At 42.8% G+C, this 23,400-nt stretch overlaps 2 protein-coding genes across 4 annotated transcripts; one reads left to right on the top strand and one right to left on the bottom strand.

The window, feature by feature from the left end:
* Positions 1–3,203: 3,203 nt before the first annotated feature.
* On the top strand, positions 3,204–22,575 carry wnt10b (wingless-type MMTV integration site family, member 10b). 3 transcript variants are annotated; one of them, XM_038723760.1, is made up of 7 exons: positions 3,204–3,383; positions 4,303–4,428; positions 5,530–5,617; positions 7,831–7,933; positions 20,215–20,477; positions 20,568–21,019; positions 21,124–22,575. In XM_038723760.1, the coding sequence occupies exons 4-7, from the start codon at positions 7,860–7,862 to the stop codon at positions 21,622–21,624; spliced, it is 1,290 nt and encodes a 429-aa protein (XP_038579688.1). In that variant the 5' UTR covers positions 3,204–3,383; positions 4,303–4,428; positions 5,530–5,617; positions 7,831–7,859; the 3' UTR covers positions 21,625–22,575. The 3 variants fall into 3 exon arrangements, with proteins under 3 accessions (XP_038579688.1, XP_038579687.1, XP_038579689.1); XM_038723759.1 differs by lacking the exons at positions 3,204–3,383; positions 4,303–4,428 and adding an exon at positions 5,088–5,281; XM_038723761.1 differs by lacking the exons at positions 3,204–3,383; positions 4,303–4,428; positions 5,530–5,617; positions 7,831–7,933 and adding an exon at positions 19,382–19,600.
* Positions 11,059–16,193, bottom strand: wnt1 (wingless-type MMTV integration site family, member 1). Its single transcript, XM_038723762.1, has 4 exons — positions 16,093–16,193; positions 13,768–14,021; positions 13,318–13,583; positions 11,059–13,200 (listed from the first exon to the last, which is right to left on the bottom strand). The coding sequence occupies exons 1-4, from the start codon at positions 16,191–16,193 to the stop codon at positions 12,709–12,711; spliced, it is 1,113 nt and encodes a 370-aa protein (XP_038579690.1). The 3' UTR covers positions 11,059–12,708.
* Positions 22,576–23,400: the final 825 nt, after the last annotated feature.

Here is a 23,400-nt window from a genome sequence, read left to right as displayed (position 1 = left end):
ATGATAATTATTACATTTGGAAAAACTGATCTCGGACAAGACCATCTATCTGGATTGTGGTGTATAGGAAGATTAAATAATGTGAACATACAGCATGGATGTGAGAATCAGTTTTGGATGGTTTACACGTCCAGGACATTAGATTTTGCAAGATTAAAAGGAAAAACAATTACCAAAAAAAACATCAATAATTACATTCTGTCCTGTCCAGCATCTAAGAAGGGAGCCTCCAGTGTATTTATTTTGGATATTGTAAGAGAAGCCCAATCATTTGTTTTGTCTTGAAACTTCCAACTTTATTGTCCCCTAGGGGAATTTAGTCTTGCACAAAATGAATGCACCAAACACACACAGGCTTGAACAGAAAAGATAGTGAATACATAATATATCACAAATATGTAAAACAAATGCTCCCACACACACACAAACCAGACAAACTAGAGATATATTCATAAATAACCCTCTCATTCAACACCATGTTCATGTGTTCAGTATTTAAATTAATAAGGTATGAAATAATGAACATTTGTTTGTCAGTGGTGTAATAATTCTGATTAAAAGCATTTTCACATCCTTGTTTTCAATTAAATACAATTTTACATCTTAAATGAATTACAAATTTCCAATTAGTTCAGTGTTACAGAAAACAGATTTTGTAAGCCTCAATTTAAAAAGTTTAAAATATTGTATATACACACACACACACACACACACACGTGTCACTGTAATAGTATTTAACATTTTGTCACCGTTTAGACTCTTTAGTGAATGTTTACTGTGACTTATGAGACACAGATAAGCAGTTTCTTTTTTTTCTGAGAAACTCACATTGGAAATACAACAAAAGGAAAACAACAAACACTGAATGGGGCTTACCTGAAACTTAGACTGCCTTCACGTGACCTTTTATATGTGACAGGCTTTTGTTCTGTCTGTTGTTTCTGTTTTCCCCCTTCAGTGGAAATTCTGTTTTGGCTGCTCCCACATACATATTCCAGGTGCAATCAAAAAGTACACAAGTAAAGCAAACGCTGCAGTGAATGAAAACATTCAAATGTGCAAATAATTGCACCATATGTACAAAAATCACTGCATGATTAAATTGTGAGTGATTTAGTTAACTGCGATGAATAAAGTCAATCATCAGTAGAAACAGCAAATTCACTGTCTATATAAAAGTAAAATGTGTCTAGACAATGTATTCTATCTTACTTTGACAACACCCACCTAGCAAGGTGCAGACCAGTGTCTGAAGGCAAGACAACATGGCGTATTGAAGGAGAGGTCTACAAAGTGTTTTATTTTTGATAAACAAGGTATTCTGAAAATTTTCTCATCCTTGACTAAATGTGTAATTTAAAACCACTTCTTAATGCACTGCTTCTGTTTGGTTTTGCCACGCTAAGAAAAAATGTTTTCTTTAAAATGTTCAGAGGTTGAAAGTGGTCTCGAGGATTTGGCACAACTTGAGAAACGTGCGTACTTGCGGTAGGCTATATGCCGCTTTTACAATTCTGAGGAAATAATCTGCTTGCAATCCCTGTGTGAATATACTGAGTTTTAGTTGTGAATTTACAAAGAATTACCTACCCTCTGTGTTCAACAGGAAGCTTTCAGAAGGTATGCTCCTCTGATTTATGCTCTAATTTGTTTGTTTTTGCATGTTTTACCCAATTTACATTACTAAAACATTATTTTACAGATGTTTTATGCATCCTATTTTTAGTATAGCCATAGCTTTCTATTTATTTCTGTATGATGTGAAAATCAATCTTCTCCCCCCTTTACGTTGCAGTTTTTGATACTGCAGTGGAAAGCAAGGAATACTTTGAAAAGCCTTCCATCCAGTGCACTCTGTAGTGGGAAGCTCAAGACATCAGATAATTAAAGTTGGTTGACAAACAGAATTCAAAAGCTGTGTTGTTGGAAATCTTACCCAAAAGGAAAACAAGCAATCAATCCAAAACGGCATTCTCACGTTTGGGATGGTGGAACTTTTCTCCAGCACTTACATCAATACATCAAACCAGATGCTCAACTACGGTACATTGCCACACAATGATAATAACTTTGATTACAGAACTTTACCAGTGACAGATTACCTAACAATCAAATTAAAGTAGTGCTGAAATGATTAGTCAATTAATCGATTAGTGGATCACTAGAAAAACACAACAATTTTGATAATTATTTCATTTATGTCAAAACATTCACCATTTGAACTTGTCAAATGTTAGGATGTGCTGCTTCTCTCTGTTTTATATCATAAATTGAATATGGGGTTTGGACTGCTGGTTGGACAAAACAAGCATTCAGAAGATGTCACCAGGGTCTTGAAAATGACAATGGATGTTTTATTAACTAATAAAAATTGGATAATCAAAAAAACTATAGAATGATTCTTCTAGAATGCAAATGATTGGTGGTTGCAGACCTAAATTAGAGTCTCAGCAAAATGACCATCATCTGAAACAAGAGGCTGGTTAAGAGGTAAGCTACATATTAAACAATCTGGAAACCTATCATATGTTTTGGAAAAACAATAGTTTATAATGGGATTTAATGGGATGAACATGCAAAAACAGCAGCATGGCCCTTTAATTTCAAAAGGCTACTTAACTTCAGACAGTTAATTAGATGCGTTTTTTTTAATCTTCATTTTTGATCAATTAATATAGATTACATTGAATACAGGGAGTCAACCTTGCTCTGCAGAATGTTGCTGTGGTATCTACATTGATGCTGTGATTGTCCTTTCTGAGGGTGAATTTCATGTTACTCACAGGTGGTGGTAGCCTCATTGTTTTTGTTCGTTTGGGATACAGGGACGTTAACATATGACCCGATATCTTGTCACCAACGTTATATTAACAAACATTAACTAGTTACGTGTACACAGCTGCACATTATCGACCATGAAACCACCTACTCGGCTTTAAATTGGTCCTTACGTTTAATGTTTAATTTCCCCCCTCCACTTCTCCTTCTCCTTCTCCTTCTGCTCCATCTCCATCTTCGTTTTCTTCTTCTATTTTCTTCTGCCGGCTGGCACACAAGGAAATAGTGCATTGATTGCAGCCACCAGCTGGCATGGAGCACAGACTGTGGTAAGGAGGGAGGGATCATATCCGCCCAATCAACTTGTCTGAGTATTTCAATGAGATCATTTTGTCCATCTCTGAGTGACTGTATTTTAAAGGAATATGTCATGAGCTTGAATCTGAGCAGGATCCTGCCACAGACGTTAGAAACAGTAGGCTATGTTGAATCGATCTACCCAGGATCTGATACTTCCTCTGTTTTATAACTGCTTTCAGTAGGCTAACGTTACCTGTTGTATTTAACATTAACTAACGTTACGATAACTTTGTTCGACGGTCCAGGTTCGTTCCTAACATTACTTTGCTGTTGTCAACTAAACATTGTTTTTTTATTTAATTAATTATTACTAATTATTACTTATTTACTAATTTATTTAACTAATTGCCAAGTCTTTATTCAAATTAATTGTAATTAATTTATATTTACCAGCAGATTAACGTTAATCCTGTGCTGGTCATGAATATAAGGATTTCGCTAATGTTAACAGTTATAGTGAGGATAACGTTACTCTAAGCTAACGTTATGTTAGCGTTAGCTAACTTAAATTTTAAAAGCCATTATTTATAAATAAAATGTAACTGTTAGCTAAAAATAAAAATCAGCAGTGTAACGTTATCTGCCTTTGTAGCCTATGTGTTTGCCTCCTTCTGTATCAATAACAGGGGGGTTGCTCTTGCATGGCACAGAAGTTTGTTTTGCTTGAGCCAACATACAGTTTGTAATTTGAACCTTATTCCACTAGATGGGAGCCTTTTACAATGTCTAAGCTCCTTACAGGTCTGCACTGCTCTTTGGCGCTCACTTCTGTAGGAGGGAAAGTGTGTTGTCTTAAGGCAGCAATAAGTCACATCAGTGATACCTGTGAATACTCAGTAGTAAAAATACAAAATGACCATTTATGTTTTTAGCTTATACTTATACTATACTAGTGCAGGTTCTTGCTGCCTGTTTCCTCACACTCCACAGATTTTGGAGACTACTGTGCATTACTTTGTGAAACTGAAACATTTATAAAATCTTTAATTTATTAATTTTGAAATTGCTGATTGGCTCATTACTTAGCATTATTGTCTCAAGACGTTTTGGGGTTAAACTCCCAAAGGTCAGAGCCACCTTATAAGCTGTTAGAATAGGTCAAAAGCACAGTTTGAATTTCCCCAATGGGATACATTTCTCTTATCCTTATCATTCCTTCTCCAGGGTGTCAGAGGAGCATAGCAGGTCCTGTACAACCTTGAAGATGAAGAAGGAACGACAGGTGTCCACTATAAACAAGGCTGGAGACCCCCCTAAAAAGATCTCTAGACCTCTGCAGTGCAAACACAGGTGAGTACTTGCACACATTTATAACTAGCATAATGTGTGGACAAAAATGCGTACAATTCACTTTACACTTATCTGCCCCCCCCGCCACCCCCACCCCAACCTACAGTCCTTCATAAGTCACCTCATTCACCTATCTTAAAAAAACTGAATCAAGCTGTAATCAAACAGACACATTTACAAAGGAGGAAGAGAGGATTTCTGGCTTCTAAACTAATGTTTTGTAAGTAGACATCAAAATCGTAACAATTATTCTATCAAGCTTCTACACCCCTGTCTTTTAAGTTTCCAGATGCCAGAAAACTGAGCAGCCAAGCTAAACAAAGATGTGTCCCAACATGCCTGCTGTTCAGAGAATCACTCACTGCAGCTTTATCCCTGAATGGGCTACTATGCAAGTGATTAATGCACTTACAGTGCCATTTCCATTACTCAAAGAATGTGCTTATTTTTCAGTAGCTGAGTGTCAACCAAGGGCACATTTAGTGTACACTCAAGTTGTAATTCATCTTTCAGTAGTCTCCTCTGCAAAGCAGTGCTGAGGGCTTAGTGACCTAACCGTTCCTTGATAGTTGTAGCATCCCAAATGATGACATTTACAGAGCAATTTTCATCATTTAACTTTGCACTTTGGACATTGCCCATGTCAACAACATGCAGTATCTAATGTCACTAAATGAAACACATTTGTACATAAAATCACAGCACTTCGGCGGTGCAGCTCATGTATTACACTCACACAATAATCATTTAGGAGCCAGAAGGAACCTTTTAGGATGCAAAATGTACTGAAAGGCTGCTGGCACAGTTTGTAGGACAGCTCTGGCTCTGGAAGCGATTAGCCCTCAAAGCTTGGGTGAGTATATTGCAGAGAGACAAGGGTGGGTGGGAGCAGTAGTGTGTGTGTGTGTGTGTGTGTGTGTGTGTGTGTGTCATGGCGAAAGAACTTGTGTGTGTTTTGAGGGAGGGAGATTGGGGCGGTTCTGTTATGCAAGCTGTTCTCAGTATGCATGTACATTGGAAGATGTGTGGCTCCTGTGGTTGGCTGTCCCCTGTGTCACTGCCTTTAAATAACAGTTGCCAAGAGAAATGTCTTCTTTACAGGCTTTGGCTGCCAGATGCTGGGGATAATGGATAGGACTGCGGAAGGAAAGATGGAGAGGTGTATGCAGCCAGCCTCGCAGACATTCAAGTGAGCACACGCACAATATTAGCACACACGTGCGTGTTAGCACACTTTGCAAGCAGCGATCACCATAGTGCTGAAGTAAGGCGTGAATAATTCATCTTCAAGTCACTGTTGTAAAACTGCCACACACACTCTGTGACACACAGGGGAAGTATTAGGCCCAGTAAGTTGTGTCACACTAAGTCGCAATGAATGAGAATACGGGCTGTGCATGCTTACAGATTCCAGAGGTGCCACATTTAGTGGATGGTTTGGAGGGAATAGTTGTGTAGCTGTCTGTGCAGCTGAGAGCCAACACATGGGGCGCCAAGTATGTGAGTGCGATAGTGTGTGTGCGAGCGGGAGAGCCAGTGACACAGGAATGTGTCATAGTTCCTGCAAGCCACTCAGCTAAACTGCAGCAAATAAACATTCCTCTACTGCTGTGTCAGTGCTGAGCCCTCGCCCACTGTCGCTGTAAAACACAGCTTGTAATTAAAACCAAAAACTCAGCATTTCTCCTTTTGTTTCCAACAGTATTACTACATTAGAGATAATCACCCCATGCCTTCAACAATTTCTCGGCGCGGTTTATTGACTCAAAGATGGCATGTTGTGGTCCAGATGATGTCAAGAAGGGCCAACTGACAATAAAACGATCAGAATCATCTTTATTGGTTAAGTGCAATGCAGATACAGAAATTTTGCCTTGCTGTGGTTAGTCATTTCACTGCGTAGCACAGATGATCTCACATCTAGGCAAGTAAAACAGTACATGGCACAAAAAAACCCTCATCATATATTCAGATCTAATGTTAGACAGTTTCAGGTACATTTGGCTGAAGAGGAGTGTTAACATTCAGTATTGCCAGACACATATTGCTGCGATTTATCACTGACTAGTCAGTTTGATTTGAATAAATGCGGGCTTCATCCCTGCTGACAGGTGAAATGATGCACAGGCTTATGCTGTGTCACATAGATTCCACCACAGTTTGTGCTCATATTTCACATGGAGCTCAGAGCTGAAACGTTGCTGCGCTGTACACATACATTGTCAGATGTCCGTAAACATATTCTGCTGTCGATTGTCCTTCCCCAAAGTCGTTCCCTGTCATTACAGCTCTGTTTACAGGAGGGCTGTTAGCATATGATCTCCCCCAGAATACACAGTGGTTTGAAGTCGCGCTCTGACGCACAGTTTTCCACCTAAAACGCTTAATCCCAGTGGAACCGATTTTGACATGTCACTTTATCTGTTTGTTGTCTTTTGCCTGGTCTTGCCAGGTTAACCATTTACAGATGTGTGACTGGGGAGTTGAACTTTTTCTTGTTGGATAATTTTTCTCACCAAACTACCGCCTGTGGATATCCAGTGTTTTTGTCAAATGGTACTTAAAGCTGACCATTCAGTCTTTGCACTTTTAGGTATTTAGTCAGGGTGATGAGGCATTTTTAAAATATTAAATATCAACATAAAAAGGGGCCAAGAGAAAAGGGCCACCAAGCCAAAACAATCAAGAGGTCATGCTGTGCAGAGGGTGGTGGGGGCTGTTGATAGCTCAAATTATATTATCACCCAGTGCAGATTCACTCACCCTGTGTTCACACGCAGGAGGCTGCAAGTCGTGACGTCTTTCTACACACGTGAAGAGTGCTGGCATATCACATGTGCGTGCACGAACACACAGACGCCGCAAAACTTATATCCCTCCCACCTTAACTGCAGGGCTCGCTCTCCATCTCGCTCCACAGGGGCACAGAGCCTGACCACAGACATCATACTGATTGCTCACCATGGTCGAGTGGTCTGTCCACATTCCCACCCTGATTCACTGTGTGCAGAAAACCCAACAACGGAAAAACAGTGGTTTGAGAGTGTCTGGAGGTTTGCGGACAGCAGTGAGTGTCCGCTCTGTCTCTCCTAAATCTATCCTCCTCTCATCCCTTCGACTGGCCTTGCTGCGTACCCCAAGGAACATGGGAACGGCTGAGAGCTGACCCAAACGTGTGTGTGTGTGTGTGTGTGTGTGTGTGTGTGTGTGTGTGTGTGTGTGTGTGTGTGTGTGTGTGTGTGTGTGTGTGTGTGTGTGTGTGTGTGTGTGTGTGTGTGTGTGTGTGTGTGTGTGTGTAATGTGATTTAAAAGGAAAAAAGAATGGACACTTGAGTGCGTAAATACATGCTTGTGCATTCGCCGGGATGAATGTGACCCGCCCCTCTCTCCTGTGTGTGACAGGTTGTGGCAGGTCGGTAGATGATGAAGTGATGGAGATGTTAGGAGGCCGTGGCCATTGTGATGCTGGGTGGCTGTTACTCTGGAACTGCCATCTGCCGAAAAGGTCAGTTGCTAGGGGACGATTCTCCTGGACCGTGTCTGCCTCCCAGCTGCCATCCACACACTCATTCACTCACTCTCTCACTCACACACACACACACACACAAACCCACACACATTTTTACACATTCACACACTTTCTTCTTCTTCTTTCCGTTGTTTCCTAGAATTCTGAGTTGAATTTGTGTAACTTTAAGTGAGGTTTAGTTGATTATAATTCTTTATGTACTGTGTGTGTGATGAGGCTGTAAATGCATATGTTATTACATAATATCCCTGTGGTCACTAAATGGCAGCAAGCAAATGCTTCCGATTATTACATGAGCAACGTAAGGGTGTTCCCGTTGTAACAATGCCTTAATTAATTGGAACTCAGCCCGCATGCTAGGATTACAATGAATTGTTGGGTCAGCACGGATATCAAATCAGCACTGTGCGCCGGATCCAAGCCGTGCCACATTGTCCATCGCAACCACTGTGAGCAGCCTATCATTCAGTGCGGTGACCCAAACCCAATTCTGAATTCTTTATCATACGCCCTTCAAATTAAAGCCAACTCCACCCAACCAGGGCAAACACTTTTCCACAATTTAGCAGGAATTTTAATATGAAGCTGCTGTGCTTTCATTATGCCGTATCATCTTCTCTGCATGTTCTGTGGTGATTGACCTGATTGCTGCATTGTTGTAAGGAGTTTGGGCAAGTGAAGACTGTTTCCTTTCTCAAGCTTAAATCATGAAACTTTTTTTGTATGTGACCCTCTAACTCTCAGGTGAAAGAGGTCAGTATGTCTTATTGTCAAGTTACTTAATTGGTAAAATGGTTCAGTTAACTTTGATTCTGTACCCCTGTTATGTTGCTCTTGAAGTTAAGGGTCCTACACTTTTAATACAGCACCAGATGGTGGTTCAATTAAGATTTTTTATTTTGTAAATAAAGATTTATCCTGACCATGTAACAGTTGGCAAGCCCCAGGACCAAGTATTTTTGATATGACCGTTTAGAAAGTGACAAAGTGAATATTGCTGCATAAATGTTACACTAACGTGATATATTCTGATCATGAGCAAGCCGCAGCTGAATGTCAGTGTGTTATTATCTTAAGATACTGGCAATCCAGTAGCTGATCCAAGCCAACAGTACAATTTTGTGCCATCCTCCCCGTCACACTTTTCTGCCCCCTTCCTTTTTTCCCCCCTCCTCACGCCATCACCTCCAGCCTGCGCTTCTCCACCAGCCTTCCAGAGAGTGTGATTTTTGTGCAGTGGAGCTGTTGTTTTTGTTTGTGCCCTTCTCACCATGGCTGCCTGCTCGCCGCCTGGCAGCCCCCGTGTGTCAAAGGTGGCTGCAGCAGAACAGACTGTGGGAACAGCCGGTTAGCCTCCCCTGGTCCCCTGCTCCCCAACCAGAGGGGCAGCCATCAATCCAGCGCTCCCCCTGCCCCCTGCACACACAAATGCCCAACCAAACACACACTCACACAAAAAAGCCTACAACGCTCACAACCTCTCCAATAATCCTCGGAAGCAATTTCATCTCGACTCGGGTGGCGGCCCATTGTCGCCAGCCCCTTCAATCTTTCCTTATTAACTCTCGCTTTGTCCCGCATCCGAGCTTCTGGACTCATCTCTCCTACATTCCGATCGGTGCTGCTCCCAGCACTCCCAGGCAACCTCCATTCGCTAATCCCACTGCCTCCCCCACCAGCCGCCCCACCCCAAGGAACTCTTACTGCTTTTTTTTCCCAACCTGCCGATCACCTACTTACAGAGTAAGGTAGGGGCATTAACTCCACGGGTTTTCTGAAGGAAAGAGCGTGAAGGCGGGGTGGGTGAAGGAGGAGGCGGCCACAAAGTGACTCCAGCCCAGACAATTAGAACAATGAGCTGGGCCTGTAGGGGGCTAACTCGCTGCGTCACGCCTGGACGGTGGGGTATTTTGTCAGTTTAATGAATTGTCCGTCAGGCCAGGGCCACATCGCAGGCTGCGCAGGGAGAGGCCAGCAGGGACCCAGACACTAAGTCGGTATTTATTACACTGCCTTTGTCACTAATTGAGCTAATTATCACTGACTCCTCAGCACTCCCACCGGCAGCACCCCCTCCTCTCACTTTCTCCACCAACTCCCATCTCACTCTCACGCCTAGGATTTGAACTCTGCCTTCCCTCTTCTTTTCTTAAATCGGTCTGCCACCTTCTTTTGTTTCTTTCTGTGTATACACGATCGCCTATCAATTCTCTCTCAAACCAGGTTTCTATCATTGTCATGTTTGTGATCTTTTGCTTTCTCCTGATGTTTTCTCACACACATCGCACTTTAAGCCACATCACGTGTTCACCCCTTTTATCCAGTCATACGAGATATTAATTTGTGATCAATATAAATAATAGGTTCTCATCTCTCTGTTATGGTAGGCCATCCACCCTCATGTGACCCCATAATTTGATTACAGATTTCACTACAGATTTGAGATGCTGACTAATGAATTTATTGATTTATTATTTAACTTAACAAGCAAAGCAGACCCTTGTGATCCCCCATTTTTATCATGTAACATCAAGGCTGTAACTCAGAAAATTTCTCATCCCTGTCCTTGGTTCTATGTCGCCCGTTTGCCCTTACCGCTACAACATTGTTGCTCTGTTATTGGGACCTTTGGATGTTTGCAATGTGTGTTGGTGGCCTTACGTTGCCTCCACTGTGCTCTGTCTGGATGACCCGGGTTGCTCTTGTGCTGTGGTGGGCTAAGCAGTAAGTGGAAAGCTTTCCAAACTCCCATGGTTGGTCACATTGCCATGGGCTGGGGGAGACTCGACGTTTTCATTATTTTTCATTCTATTTCTTTATTTTTTTCCGACATTAAGCAAATTAAGCAAAACATTCAATGCAGTAAAATCCTGTACTGTATAAAATAAGGTATGTGGCTGGATAAGAGGGTTGTGAGAGCAGATGCGGGGATGTTTTGTGAGCTGGAGAAAGAGGCTGCTTTGGTGGCGTTAATAGGATTAAGCAAAGGACACCCAGGGACAGGCTTATATGTTCACTTGGTTGGTTGTCAAAACTATCTCAAACACAGAAACTACAGAAACAGACATAATAGCATCTTTTGACTCATTCAGGAGGGCAACTTAATTGAAAATATAGACTTTATTGTTCTATCATACAATACGAAACCAACTGGAACCAAAATCTTTTGATCATAATCTAAAAACGTTCTTCTCTTACATCTCTCTATGACAGTACAAAAATCCTCAGAAATAAATATTTTGCATTTACACTCATCTTAAAAAAAAAGGTAAATATTCAGTGCATGAACACAAGTTTTTTGTTTTTTTTTACAGGCAACAAGCAAAGAAGTGATAAAATGTTCCGTTTCTAGTAAGGGTCGGTTTAGTGTCAGCTACATTACACCAAAATAGAAAAAGGCATAACATCAAAACATCTCCTGACTTGACACTAATGATAGTATATTCTCCAGCCACTGACAGGTGCATAAATCATTCAGCAAACTTACAAATGACATCATGATAAATATATATTCATATATTTTAATATTTACAGCATTTTGGTTCTATTAGCTGTTACAGGATGATTTCTTCTGCCGAGGCTGTTTTCTTCCCAATAAAATGTTTAGCTGCTTTTTACAACAGCCTGGCCTGAAGTAATACACCATTTGCCTACTTTAAACCTGGACCTGGTTGATGCTACACTCTTGCATTAACAGAAATTTAGTATCTTTTTGTTACTTCAATGTACGTCTCAGTATGGCATTAGTTTTCACTTTGACAGCATGGTGAGATTTTGCAGGTCACATTTCATAAATGTTTTTTATATTGACCCTTCAGATTTGCCAAACTACTAGTCTAGTCGTGCCATAAGATTCAGTGTATTGATAATACATTCAAATTACATTGCCTCAGTAAGATTTGTTCAGACACTTTCTATTTTCCTTGGCGACCACTGGTCCCAGTCATGTAACATCAGGACCATCCTGTGGTGAGTCAGAGTGGCAAATCAAGGTTGAGGTGTATTCAACTCCTAAGAATTCCAAATAAAGGGGCAAATGTGGTGAGGAAATTATAAGTGTTTGGGCTACATCCAAGGCCTAAGTACACAAGTTGGGAACAGACGGCCCATCCCCAGAGATAAATTTCACACAGTTTTGTATGAGAGAAGCCAAACTTCAGCAAAAGAAAACAAAACACTGTTGTGTTTTGTTTTTAAAATAACTTTCCTCTTGTTAGAGGTCTTCACCAGTTTATGAGAGCACATGTTTGTGGCTCTCTGGCCACAGAAGCATCTGTGAGACATTGTGTCCAGTTTCTGCCCTCTGTGGGGAAGAAGAAGGCTCTTGTACTACCTGGTTACAGCAATCGATTCTCCGCCACATCATTTTGTCCTTTTAATTTTAATTCTATTTCTCCACAGTGTAAACACTTGAGGCATGTGGATGATTTCCATTCTATGTGGATGGTTGTAGTGTTTCATTACCCTCCTAATACTGTTAAACATAAAAGGCAAGAAATCAAGCACATATACTCCCTCTATACCCTGTTCATATATTTGTGCTTTTCTCCACCTCTTTCAAAAACACTGATTGAATGTTTGTGCTAGAGTTCCCTGTATCAGTTTACCCGCCATGAAGCTTTTCTGGCTTCTACATAAACACCTCAAACCACCTGCGTGCTAGTGGCTTTCTCAGCCAACTACTTGCTTTGCTAAGAAGTTCTTTGCCTTTTCATAGATGCCTAAATATTCACTTGGTTGTCCACCTGTGATCATAGACACTGGTGTAACGTTCTTGTACTGGTGCAGTTCAAGCAACTGACATGACAGCACCAGTGGAACGTGCAGTGGCACCGTTCAGTCACACTCTCAGTCCGGGTCTTAAACCCGCGTCCACAGCAGAGCAGCTCACATCCGTCCAGGCCTGGAGAAGAGCTGTTGCATGTTCTCCCAGAAGTTCCCAAAGTGCCAGTTTTGCCATTGTATGAGCAGAAGTTTGGTGATTTCTCAAAATAGACCAGATCCATGGCGGAAGGAGGTTTGTGAGCCGGGTTTTCGGGCTCCAGATGTCGGGGATCTGCTCGGTGAGAGGCACGGTTGCTTCCCTTGTTGGCATAAACCACTCTGGATGCACCATCAAACCGGTCCTTAAGGAAGTCTCCCACTGTGCGGAAGCTGGGCAGGCGCATCCAACAAGTACGCACGGTGCAGGAGCCTGACATGCCATGGCACTTACACTCCTGACGCATCTCTGATGACACAGTCTGCAGAGAGGAAGACCAAAGGCAACTGATGAACTCCTCCATTGTGGAAATCCCAAATAAATTTGAAGCATGTGGGAATTCGGACAATTATATCATGTTTGAGTGTGAAATCCTTACCATTCTGCCAGCCTCGTTATTGTGTATGTTGGTGAGGTAGCGCAGATCTCTGCCCCTTTCGCTGGAGTCCACAAACTCACGGCTGAACATCCGGCCAAAGTCCACATTGTCACTGCAGCCCCCCCAGTGCCAGTCTGGCCCTCCAGGACCTCTGCGGCGGTAATCGCATGTGCACGACTCAATGGCCCCTTCTGAACAGGAGCGAGCCACAGCATGGGTCACCCCTGCGCTGGTAATGGCAAATACAAATGCTGTCTCTCGGCAACCTGAGGAAACAACATCAAAACTTCCCATCAGACCCTGATCCAGACTTTTAGGCTTGGCTTTGACAGTTTTTTGCCCAAAATTGTAAAATATTTGGAGACAAATCCTTTTAAATGTGTACAAGAGATTACATCCTGCCCAAAAATGTCCAAACATTGCCCCGTAAGAAAGACAAGAGAAGCTCACCACGATTGACAATTTTGCCAAAAACTGCTGGGCTGTGGGTGGTCGGGCAGTTCCAGCGGCGGTTGCGGAACTGCCACTTGCACTCCTTTATGGCGGTGTGCAGCCCAGCGGCGATGGCATGCAGGATGCCAGGATTCTGCCGAATCAGCCGGCGCTGGCGACGACTCAGTAGGGCCAGGCTCGGGTCCAGGACTAACTGCACGTTCTTGGAATTGGTGAGGAGGTTGGACGAAGAGGCCACATTGACAATACCCCTGGCACAACACAAGGACAAAGGAAATCAGAGTCAAGGCTCTGGCTGTTTATGCATGTAGCTCCTTTTGTGACCCTCTAAACTCCTAACTGATGTGTCTTGGCATCTCATGAGTGTTTGTGCCTTTTTAAAATTATGTACAGCAGTGACAAATGCTCTTCCAAGACCGTGGGGAGACAGCAAGTCTCTGAATCAAAATGCAGGTTTCTGACTTGGCAAATAACATGAAACTCTTTTTTTCATCTCTTTATAAATCACTTGGATCCAAACCAAATACAACGACGTGTCAGTTTCATTATTATTAGAATATAACAATATTCTCCTGCTAAATATTTAGCACCTGTCATATTCTCATAGGATAAAAATGTTATCATAGAGAGATGCTGAGTGGACACTCAGAAAATCACCCTTCACGGGTTTGCATATGTGTTGTCCTATTTAATGTCATTCTCTTCTCCACTTGATAAACAAAACAAACAAACAAAAAGACATGACATGAGAGAGTGGGCTCCTGGTTAGAGAGATGATGAAGGTCCAGTCTCCCCTATAAATATGTCCATCCTATCCAAATGTCCCAAGTCATTAAACAGAAGGCCATTGTACAGAAGGTTTGTAAACTGTAAATGTAAAAAGGCATATTCTGTAGGCTATACTATATAAGCATAAGAAATCCTAAAAACTTTGCTATTAAGTAAACCAATAATAACTCAGTTAATGCTGTCACACTGCCACATGATGTATGTAAAATATTCTGGTATTAGGGTTTGTAACCTGTCCAAATTTATGTCCACATAGCACCTGTGCCTTTTCACTTTTATACAAAGTTTGGATCACTGAAGGGCTTACATGCACTCACATTCGTGGTCAGGTTTCAGAACATTTGTAGAATAGTGTTTTAGTACAATGGCTGTTTAATTTTTCACTTTATTTGCTGGAAATTTCTGTGAGATTTCTGTGTCAACATTTTTGGGGGGTTCACTTGTAGTGTAATGGCTGTGTCTCCTGTTAAGCATTATCATCCGGAAAAGCGAGCGAGCCTTGGCCTGTTAGAGGGCTGACCCAGACAGTTGTGCGGTTGAGGCCTGTGAACATTAATAATAATCTCGTCTTTTGGATGTTTTTCTTCATTCCAAAACTCCGCGGCGTCTCTTCTTTTCTTTTTCATTTTTTTCTTTTTCTAGATGTTTTCTTGGATGTCAGCAGACACTTTAAATATTTGAAAACGCCTGACGTTGTGCGCAAATACTGTCCATCTAATGACACCGCAAAAACGACAAAATCTTTCGTTAAATCATTACCTCGACAAACCCAGCCCACAGTTTATAGCTTTTTAAACAAGCGAGGCAATGTGCCCGCTGACGCAAAGCTGTCCAGATCCCATTTATTTATTTTTTGTTTTGTTTTTTGTAACAAAATATTGTGAAATTGGATGTTTTAGTTTTAGGACGCTGTATGGAGGAATGTACAGTATTAGATCAACACGACCCTGTATTAGACCTCGTATGGGATTCCTTTCAGCTATGAAATAAATCCATATTTAATTTATCCCACATTGGACTGAAAAATGTTGTCTCGTGTTCAAACCACACTGTCCAAATGACAGGGAAGCACAGAGACAGAGAGAGAGAGAGAGAGAGAGAGAGAATTAAATCTACCGCAAATAAAAGGTAAAACGTCGTTATTACAAATGGTAGTTCTGTGTTGTTAAATAGATAGTATGGTGTAGTTAATTTCACTGAAACAACAATAAATTAAACTTTTTTTTTTTTATTAAAATACTTGCTCATGAGGAGCAATTTGGAAACGACAGCTAAAATCCCACAAGCTTTAATATCATGCGGTTGCTCCTTTTTTTTTTTTTTTTTTTCAAAGGCTGCACAGAAGTTGTGAACAGTGCCAAAACTAACACTTGGAGCATGCAGCATGGAATGTGGTAGCCCAGTAATACACTGTTTGTTGCGAAGGGTCTTCCCCGCTCAAACCAGCGTTAAATTTAACGTTTTCAGTAGTAGGATGCTGATTACCGAATGGATGCATAATGACATAGCCTACACATTATCTGGTGAACTTACCACCACCGGCCGCTGTTGTTGACGGCCCCTGTGCCCGAGAGCGAAGATACCAAAAGGATGCAAGCGGCTTTCACCCCTAACAGCAGCGCCAGACTCCTCATCGTGTCTCCTTCATGAGGAGGAAAATGTCAAATTTTTTTGTCATGGATTTTTCTCAAAGTTTTAGCCTATAGTTCCAAATATCTTATTCATCTGAACACTTGAGCACAAATATACACACATTTTATAACAAATTAAAATATCGCCACAATCTGCCTGAAAAAAATAAATAGACAAAAGCCTGTCATTGCATGTTCTCGCACATCAAGGTGGCTTACAGGAGATATGATCCTAAATTGTGATCAAAATGAGCGTGCTGCAAGGTGTACGTACTCACCGCGCCACGCTCCGGTGAGAGGACTTGAAAGGTGAGAGAAGCAGGCCCTAATTGACTTAAATGGATCCTGAGTGGAGACAGGTTGCTAAATGATGTGAAGTGTCCAGGCAGGATGCTACTGCTGCTGCAGTCCTCTTCACTCTGTCTCTCTCAGTGATGCTCTGCACGGCGCATTGAACGCGTGGGACAGTCCCGAAGACTTGATCCCCTCGGTGACTGATAGGCAACACATTCTTCTCTTATTGAGCGCTACGAGGGGAATAAAAAAAGGGATTTGCTGCTCTCATCTCCCTCTGTTTTTTTCTCGGAGCCTTTTCAATAGGATTGGAGGGAGGGATAGTTAATGCTCTTCATAGGGCGCACAATGAATAAGGAAACACAACTGGGCAGAAAGGAGAAAGGAAGAGAAAAAAAATAGGGCAATCCACAGTGTTGCGCATATTACTTGTGGAATCTCACGGTCATCACAGAATCGATTCCCTGTAAATGTGTGCGGCTGAAAGTGTTTTCCCAACTGGCCGCGCGCTTGCTTCCACATCCAGTCTTGCAGAAAGGAGAAGTGCCCCTGGAGCAATGATGTGCTGGTACAGATGCTGTGGGTGCGCCCGGTTTGGTGCTCCGCCGCTGCTCAAAGCTGGTGTCACGGTGCAATACAGTTACAGCCATCTAAAAACTGCCCTTTTTACCCGGTGGTTGGATTAGCCTACTCCCTAACCGCATCTCCTCCTCCTCTCTCCAAATGCGCTCTCAAAATGTGCAGTTACTAAGGACATTTCAGTACCATTTCGTTTCCTTTTCACAGTAATCCCTTTACATGTACACCCTTATTTTACATTATTAGCCTATTACACCTAATTATTAATAACCTGATATAACGTGTCTTTCATGACGGTTTCCTAATATATTTAGAAGCTCATTTAGATTAGGCCCAATACACAAAACTGTTATCACCAGTCTTTATAGCCCACGAGGCGCGCACACACGCACAACGAAACTTGAATGTAGAAAGAAGCAATAATGCGCTCTTAGTTGTCATATAACTCACACTGCCTGCTGGGCTACTTAAATGTTTTTTCGAACGCGGAGAGAGATGAATTACGGGTTTCAATCAGAAGTTTGATGTATGATGAACCGGAGAGAGAGGGGGACGAGTACGAATAAAAAACATTCCAAACATCTGGCCTGCAGACCTCCATCGACGCACATGTAGCCCAGTGTAATCACAGCTTGAGCCACTTTGCGGCATCTCCATCTAACCCCAGACTGGGTGCAGGCTTCAATGTCCCCAAACTTCTGCATACATGGTACATAGGGGAATGTTTCATTATGTGACATTTATCTGCTAATTTGCATGTTCCACATTAGTCACTGTAGCGGTCGTAGCTTGAATAATCTCTCTCTCTCTCTCTCTCTCTCTCTCTCTCTCTCTCTCTCTCTCTCTCTCTCCTTTTCCCTTTAGATGACAGCAAAAGGAAGTGGGCTTTTGTAAAAAAAAAAAAAAAAGGCTTTAATGACAGCCATCCTACGTTTATACTCCAGCCTTATATGAAGGTGCTCAAACGGGTTTCCTGGAGCAGTCATGCGACACCGAGCAGATTAGAGCTTCAATCCGGATAAAGGGGGCCTTTTATATACAAATCAACTTCAAATCACTTTTTAAGCCACTTAGATATACACGCCAAGGCAGAATGCTAATGCACTTTTCATTGCCGCAGCTTAGGGATGGAAGGAGATTAGATGAATTGGTGTCACTATGCGAACCGTGTTCGAGGGGGGTTTTAACTTAATTTTATGAAAGTAGCCCACATGCACCTACTTGGTCCCAACAGCAGTGATTATTATTGTTAGTGTGGTTTTCAAATTGTGGGATAATTAGCAGTCTCACTGTATGATTGACCTGTTGATTCAGTAGCAGCAGTAGTTTGGGTTTAATTTGGATCAATATGCTGATTGATTCGATGCCGAGCTGCCACGTCATCCCTAACCAAGTCCTAACAGAAGGCCTGGGCATCTGGTTTCATACGCCTAATCATTACTGAGCATGAAAAACGAATTTGAATAGATAATTGAGATGCTGTTTGGTCATGTCTTCAATATGCATAAGATGTGTTTAAAAGCCGTTAAGGCCCTGCTACCTCTAACGCACCACATACCCATTTTAATGAATCCAGAAGTGTTATTTGCCATTCGATTTTTGTCGGTTTATGTGATGCCATCATGTGACAAATAATCCGAAAAGTCAGGCCTGTCATACGCATAATTTATGTATATAATTTTATACTCCGGAATAAAGACTTTGGAGTGATAAGTGAAGTTGTTTCAAACACAACAATGAAGAACAGCCGCTCTGATGGAGGTGGGAGGAAGGGGGACCACATGACTAAAAACTGTTGTTGGAGGGTCTGGTAGCGGAGCCGCCTGCCTGCTGCTGCCTCCCTGTCGTACAGTGGAACCAGCAGCTCTCCCCTCCCCCCATCCATCATTTAACTCACCCCTTTATGAACAAAATCTTCTTTGACTTCCTATATTTCATTTTACGGAGCGTTTTCTTTGCACTTTCTCTCCAGAAAAAAATGGAAGTCTGTGCTACACAATATACAGACCCCCGAATAAAAAGCCAAATACATTCATTCATATTTCTGTATCTTATTGAACATGTTTATATGATCTAGTGTTTTAGTTTGCCTACCAAAACATGAGGCCGTCGTGCGCACACGGCATGGAATGTGGTGCTTGTGCGTAAAAGTTTGGAGACGTCATTTTACGCTCGGTCGAGTGGCTGATCAGATTCTAAAATAATACAATGATCAACTGGTGATCCGACTCTCATATTTTGCAAACAGCCGTCTGTAGAGGCATCTCCTCCCCTCCCCTCTTTCTCCCCCCCCCCCCCCCCCGTTTACTCTCGCCCCCGAGCTCCTCTGTTCTCCGTCTTCACTCTTCGGTCGTTTGGCGGTGCATCGATAATACTCCACTCTTCTTCTGTTTGATATTCTTCTTCAATACAGGACGCTAGTACCAGTGTTTTAATGTCACGTCGCGAAAGACGCTTAACAAAATGGAGCTATCAAACAAACTCCGTTGGGACCAATTCCTGATTTTGGCAGCAGCACTTATGTCACCTGCATTAACGTGAGTGCACTTGAGAGCGCCAGGAGAGTTGATGTTACATGCGGGGTTTGGCTTCATGGAATTCGGCGAGAGCTGAGGGAAGTTACTGTGTGATTTAAACGAATATTTAACATATTTAGTTAAAAGGTGAAACATCTGCCTCTGCTTTCACAGGCTGATTTAGTTTAATATCGAAACAAAAGCATTACTAATTTTGTAGCATTTGACAACTCTGAACAATGCCATAAAGAAATATAAATCCCATTGTTGTTATTTCTCTGTAAGATGTATTTTGCAATTTATTCTCTGCTTTTGGGACTTCTCAGCTGGAGGATCTGTTTAGGATTATATTTTCCTCTGCTTTAACCAACATCAGTAGAAGCACTGTAGTAAATACTTGTGCAATTGATTAACACATTTTATTGCTAAGTGCAAGCTATTCAGCAATTCCCTTAGAGATGAGATGTATTTTGTAGTATCTCCTTAAATCTTTCCTGGGTTTGTATTTTTCTGATTGTCTTAACAATACAAAACCATCTCCCCATTGCCACATACTTCTCTGGATTTGACTAATGAACTCCTGGCCAGCTCTGATGACCCCCCCACTAATTCTTTCTCTCTCCCCTTCTCTGCAGGGTGCTGTGTAATGATATCCTCAGCCTGAAGGTGGCAGGAGACCCAGTGCTAACCCCTAACTCAGTGTGCCTGAGGCTGGCAGGCCTCAGTAAACGTCAGATGCGTATGTGTGTGCGGAGCCCCGATGTGACAGCCTCCGCTCTGCAGGGGATCCAGGTGGCCATCCACGAGTGCCAGCACCAGCTCCGGGACCAGCGCTGGAACTGCTCCTCACTGGAGGGCCTTGGCAAGCTTCCCCACCACAACACCATCCTCAACAGGGGTGAGAGGCTGAGGCAAGCTATAGGACTGTTTTAGAGCTACACTGTTTATCATTTTCAAGTCTTTGAGCGTGCATCTCTCCTTCCCGCAGGTTTTCGAGAGAGCGCCTTCTCCCTGGCCTTGTTGGCAGCGGGTGTGGCTCACTCTGTGGCCTCGGCCTGCAGCATGGGCAAGCTGCAGGGGTGTGGCTGTGAGGCCAAGCGTCGCCAGGACGATGACAAGATCCGGCTGAAACTCACACAGCTGCAGCTGCAGACCCTGCAGAAGGGTGGGGTAGGCCTCGGCATAGCGCGATCATTACCCTCAGAGCGAAATGGTCACCATGGTGACCTGCCCGCTAACCTGCGCTCCACCCACCACTCTGCCCTGCTCAAGCCTTTACCAGATGAGCTGAGCTCCATGCAGGAGACCTGGGAGTGGGGGGGCTGCAGCCATGACGTCCGTTTTGGGGAACGTTTTTCCAGGGACTGGCTTGACTCCCGCGGGTCTTCAAGAGACATCCACGCTCGCATGAGGATACATAACAACCGGATGGGAAGACAGGTGAGTGATATGCTTATTCACAGTCTTGCCCTTCATTGGCATATTTCATCAGGGTCATTGTTGCGTATCTGATTTGCTTACATCATTTATCTTTCTCTGCGCAGATAGTGACTGACAACATGAAGAGGAAGTGCAAATGTCACGGAACATCAGGGAGCTGTCAGTTTAAGACCTGCTGGCATGTGTCTCCAGAGTTCCGGGTTGTGGGTTCTCTGCTCAAGGAAAAGTTCCTGTCCGCCATCTTTGTCAACTCCCAGAACAAGAACAACGGGGTTTTCAACCCTCGAACAGGAAACAGCGCCAGCGGGGGTTCGGGGGGACTCAACGGAGGTCGTCGTCGAAGCATGGCCAGAGAGCTGGTGTACTTTGAGAAGTCTCCTGATTTCTGTGAGCGCGATGCGTCCGTAGACTCTCCGGGCACACAGGGACGCATCTGCAACAAAACCAGCTACAGCACAGACAGCTGCAGTTCGCTGTGCTGCGGCCGTGGACACAACATCCTGAAGCAGACACGCAGCGAGCGCTGCAATTGCAGGTTCCACTGGTGTTGCTACGTGCTGTGCGAAGAGTGTCGTCTCACGGAGTGGGTCAACGTGTGCAAGTAGGTTCCAGTTCTCCCAGTCCCGACTGCCTTTACCCATCCAGGACTCAAGATGGCGAGCCTGTCCCTTCCTCCTGTTGTTGGAGTGCTTGTTTTGCTTCTTGTGTAACTCTCCCAGAGAATCTGTTTATCCCCCCCTTTGCTTTTTTTCTGGTCCATCATCTGGGATCTATTTTCTCTTTGTAGCCGCTGTTATTCTCAAAATGCCAAGTCAGAGATTGAAGAGGTGACTCATGTCGTTTGTCTTGCCATAGTCTGTTTAGATGCTGCCCTCTCAGCCATGAAAACGTCCTATACCCCACCTTTTCTATCCCACAAAACAACGACAAGCAACAACAGAGGACCGTTTCTATTGAAATGTCTACATGCTGACTCATTTCATTGTACAGTAGCTGTGTATTTTAATGTGTACATGTATATTTGTAAATGTATTATTAATATTATTATTGTGTTGGAGCCTGTCTTTTTGGATCTAGTTAATGACTTGTGCCGTCCGAGTGGCTCAAGATGGTGAAGCAGTGCTGTTAGACAACAAAGTCTTATAGCAAATTAATCTTACAGTTTACTTTTCTAATGATCTCCAAGATATTTAGTCCATTTGTATATTTTGCACCTGTGACTCAGTCAGAGCAACAATACTTAATTGTGAGTCTCATATCTTTCTGGGCAAGGGCTTTACTAATAGAGAAGACAAGATAAAGGACAGTTTTTTTTTGAGGGACTGATACAAATGATAGAAAGCTTTCTCCTAGATGCAACAGGACTGAAAGCACATATGCTTATGAAAACATGCATACTCGTAAAACAAGATGGGAAAGTTAAAACATCGGTTTTTGGAGACAAATACAGCCCTTCAATTCCTTACACTGAACAACTATCACTATGCTTCCTCTTGATATAACTGTGATGTGATGTGTGTCACTTTCCCATGATATCATGAGCTCTTGTTATTCTGTGCTTGCTTTTGTCCATTTCATCAGTCTGAGCACTCCTTAGATTCTTCCCACATGTAGAACATGTCAAAGTGAGAGATGGACCTGCTTTAGTCTTGAACTGATGCTTAAGGGTGTGTGTACGTTTGAGCGTGTGTGCGTCTGTTGCTGTGTAAATGGGGAGCAAGTTCCACGCACCACAGATTTGGGAGGTGAGAGCCTTTTTTTATGGCCGCTTCATGCTGAGAAAAGGATTTTTTATGGCTGCAGGATATTGTTTCCTTCAAGTATGACTTTTATTACTGGAGAGAAGCATCAAGAGAGCAGAGAGTGGGGGGTGATTATACCAGTCTTTGCTGCATGTACATCCGAGGGGATCATCTGTCCAGAGTTCAGAGCCAAAGAAGGGACTCGCTGAACCACGTGGAACACCGTGTCCCTTCCCTGTTACTTGGGTGACAGACTATACAAACATAAACACAGGCACATTAACACATGCACGCGTTTATGTACAGACACTTAACGTGTAGAAATACTGGCGGTGATCTACAGAAACATGCATGCTGAGACCGCACATTTGAACAGTCAGACAGAACTCCTTGTGACCCGAGTGATTTGCATTGCATTCTAGTTACGCTGCAGATTTAGCAACACGTCATTGTCAACACCTGACTGAATTTACGATAACGGCATTCCTAGATATCTTAGATGATCCAAATTGTCTCCATGCTCAGCCTGCCGGGAAAACCTCTTCTGCCATATAGGATTTAATGCCAATTAAGTCTTGTTTGGATGGACTTTGGTAAATATCCCTTGACTCCTGAGGAATGGCAGTGCCAGTGGCTGAA

This window comes from Micropterus salmoides, unplaced genomic scaffold, assembly GCF_014851395.1.
Source record: "Micropterus salmoides isolate LMB-PRFRI ecotype aquatic unplaced genomic scaffold, ASM1485139v1 Ms_hic_scaffold_16, whole genome shotgun sequence".
NCBI lineage: Eukaryota > Metazoa > Chordata > Actinopteri > Centrarchiformes > Centrarchidae > Micropterus > Micropterus salmoides.
Note: the sequence above shows the minus strand (reverse complement) of the source record. Positions and strands in the feature narration are given on the sequence as shown.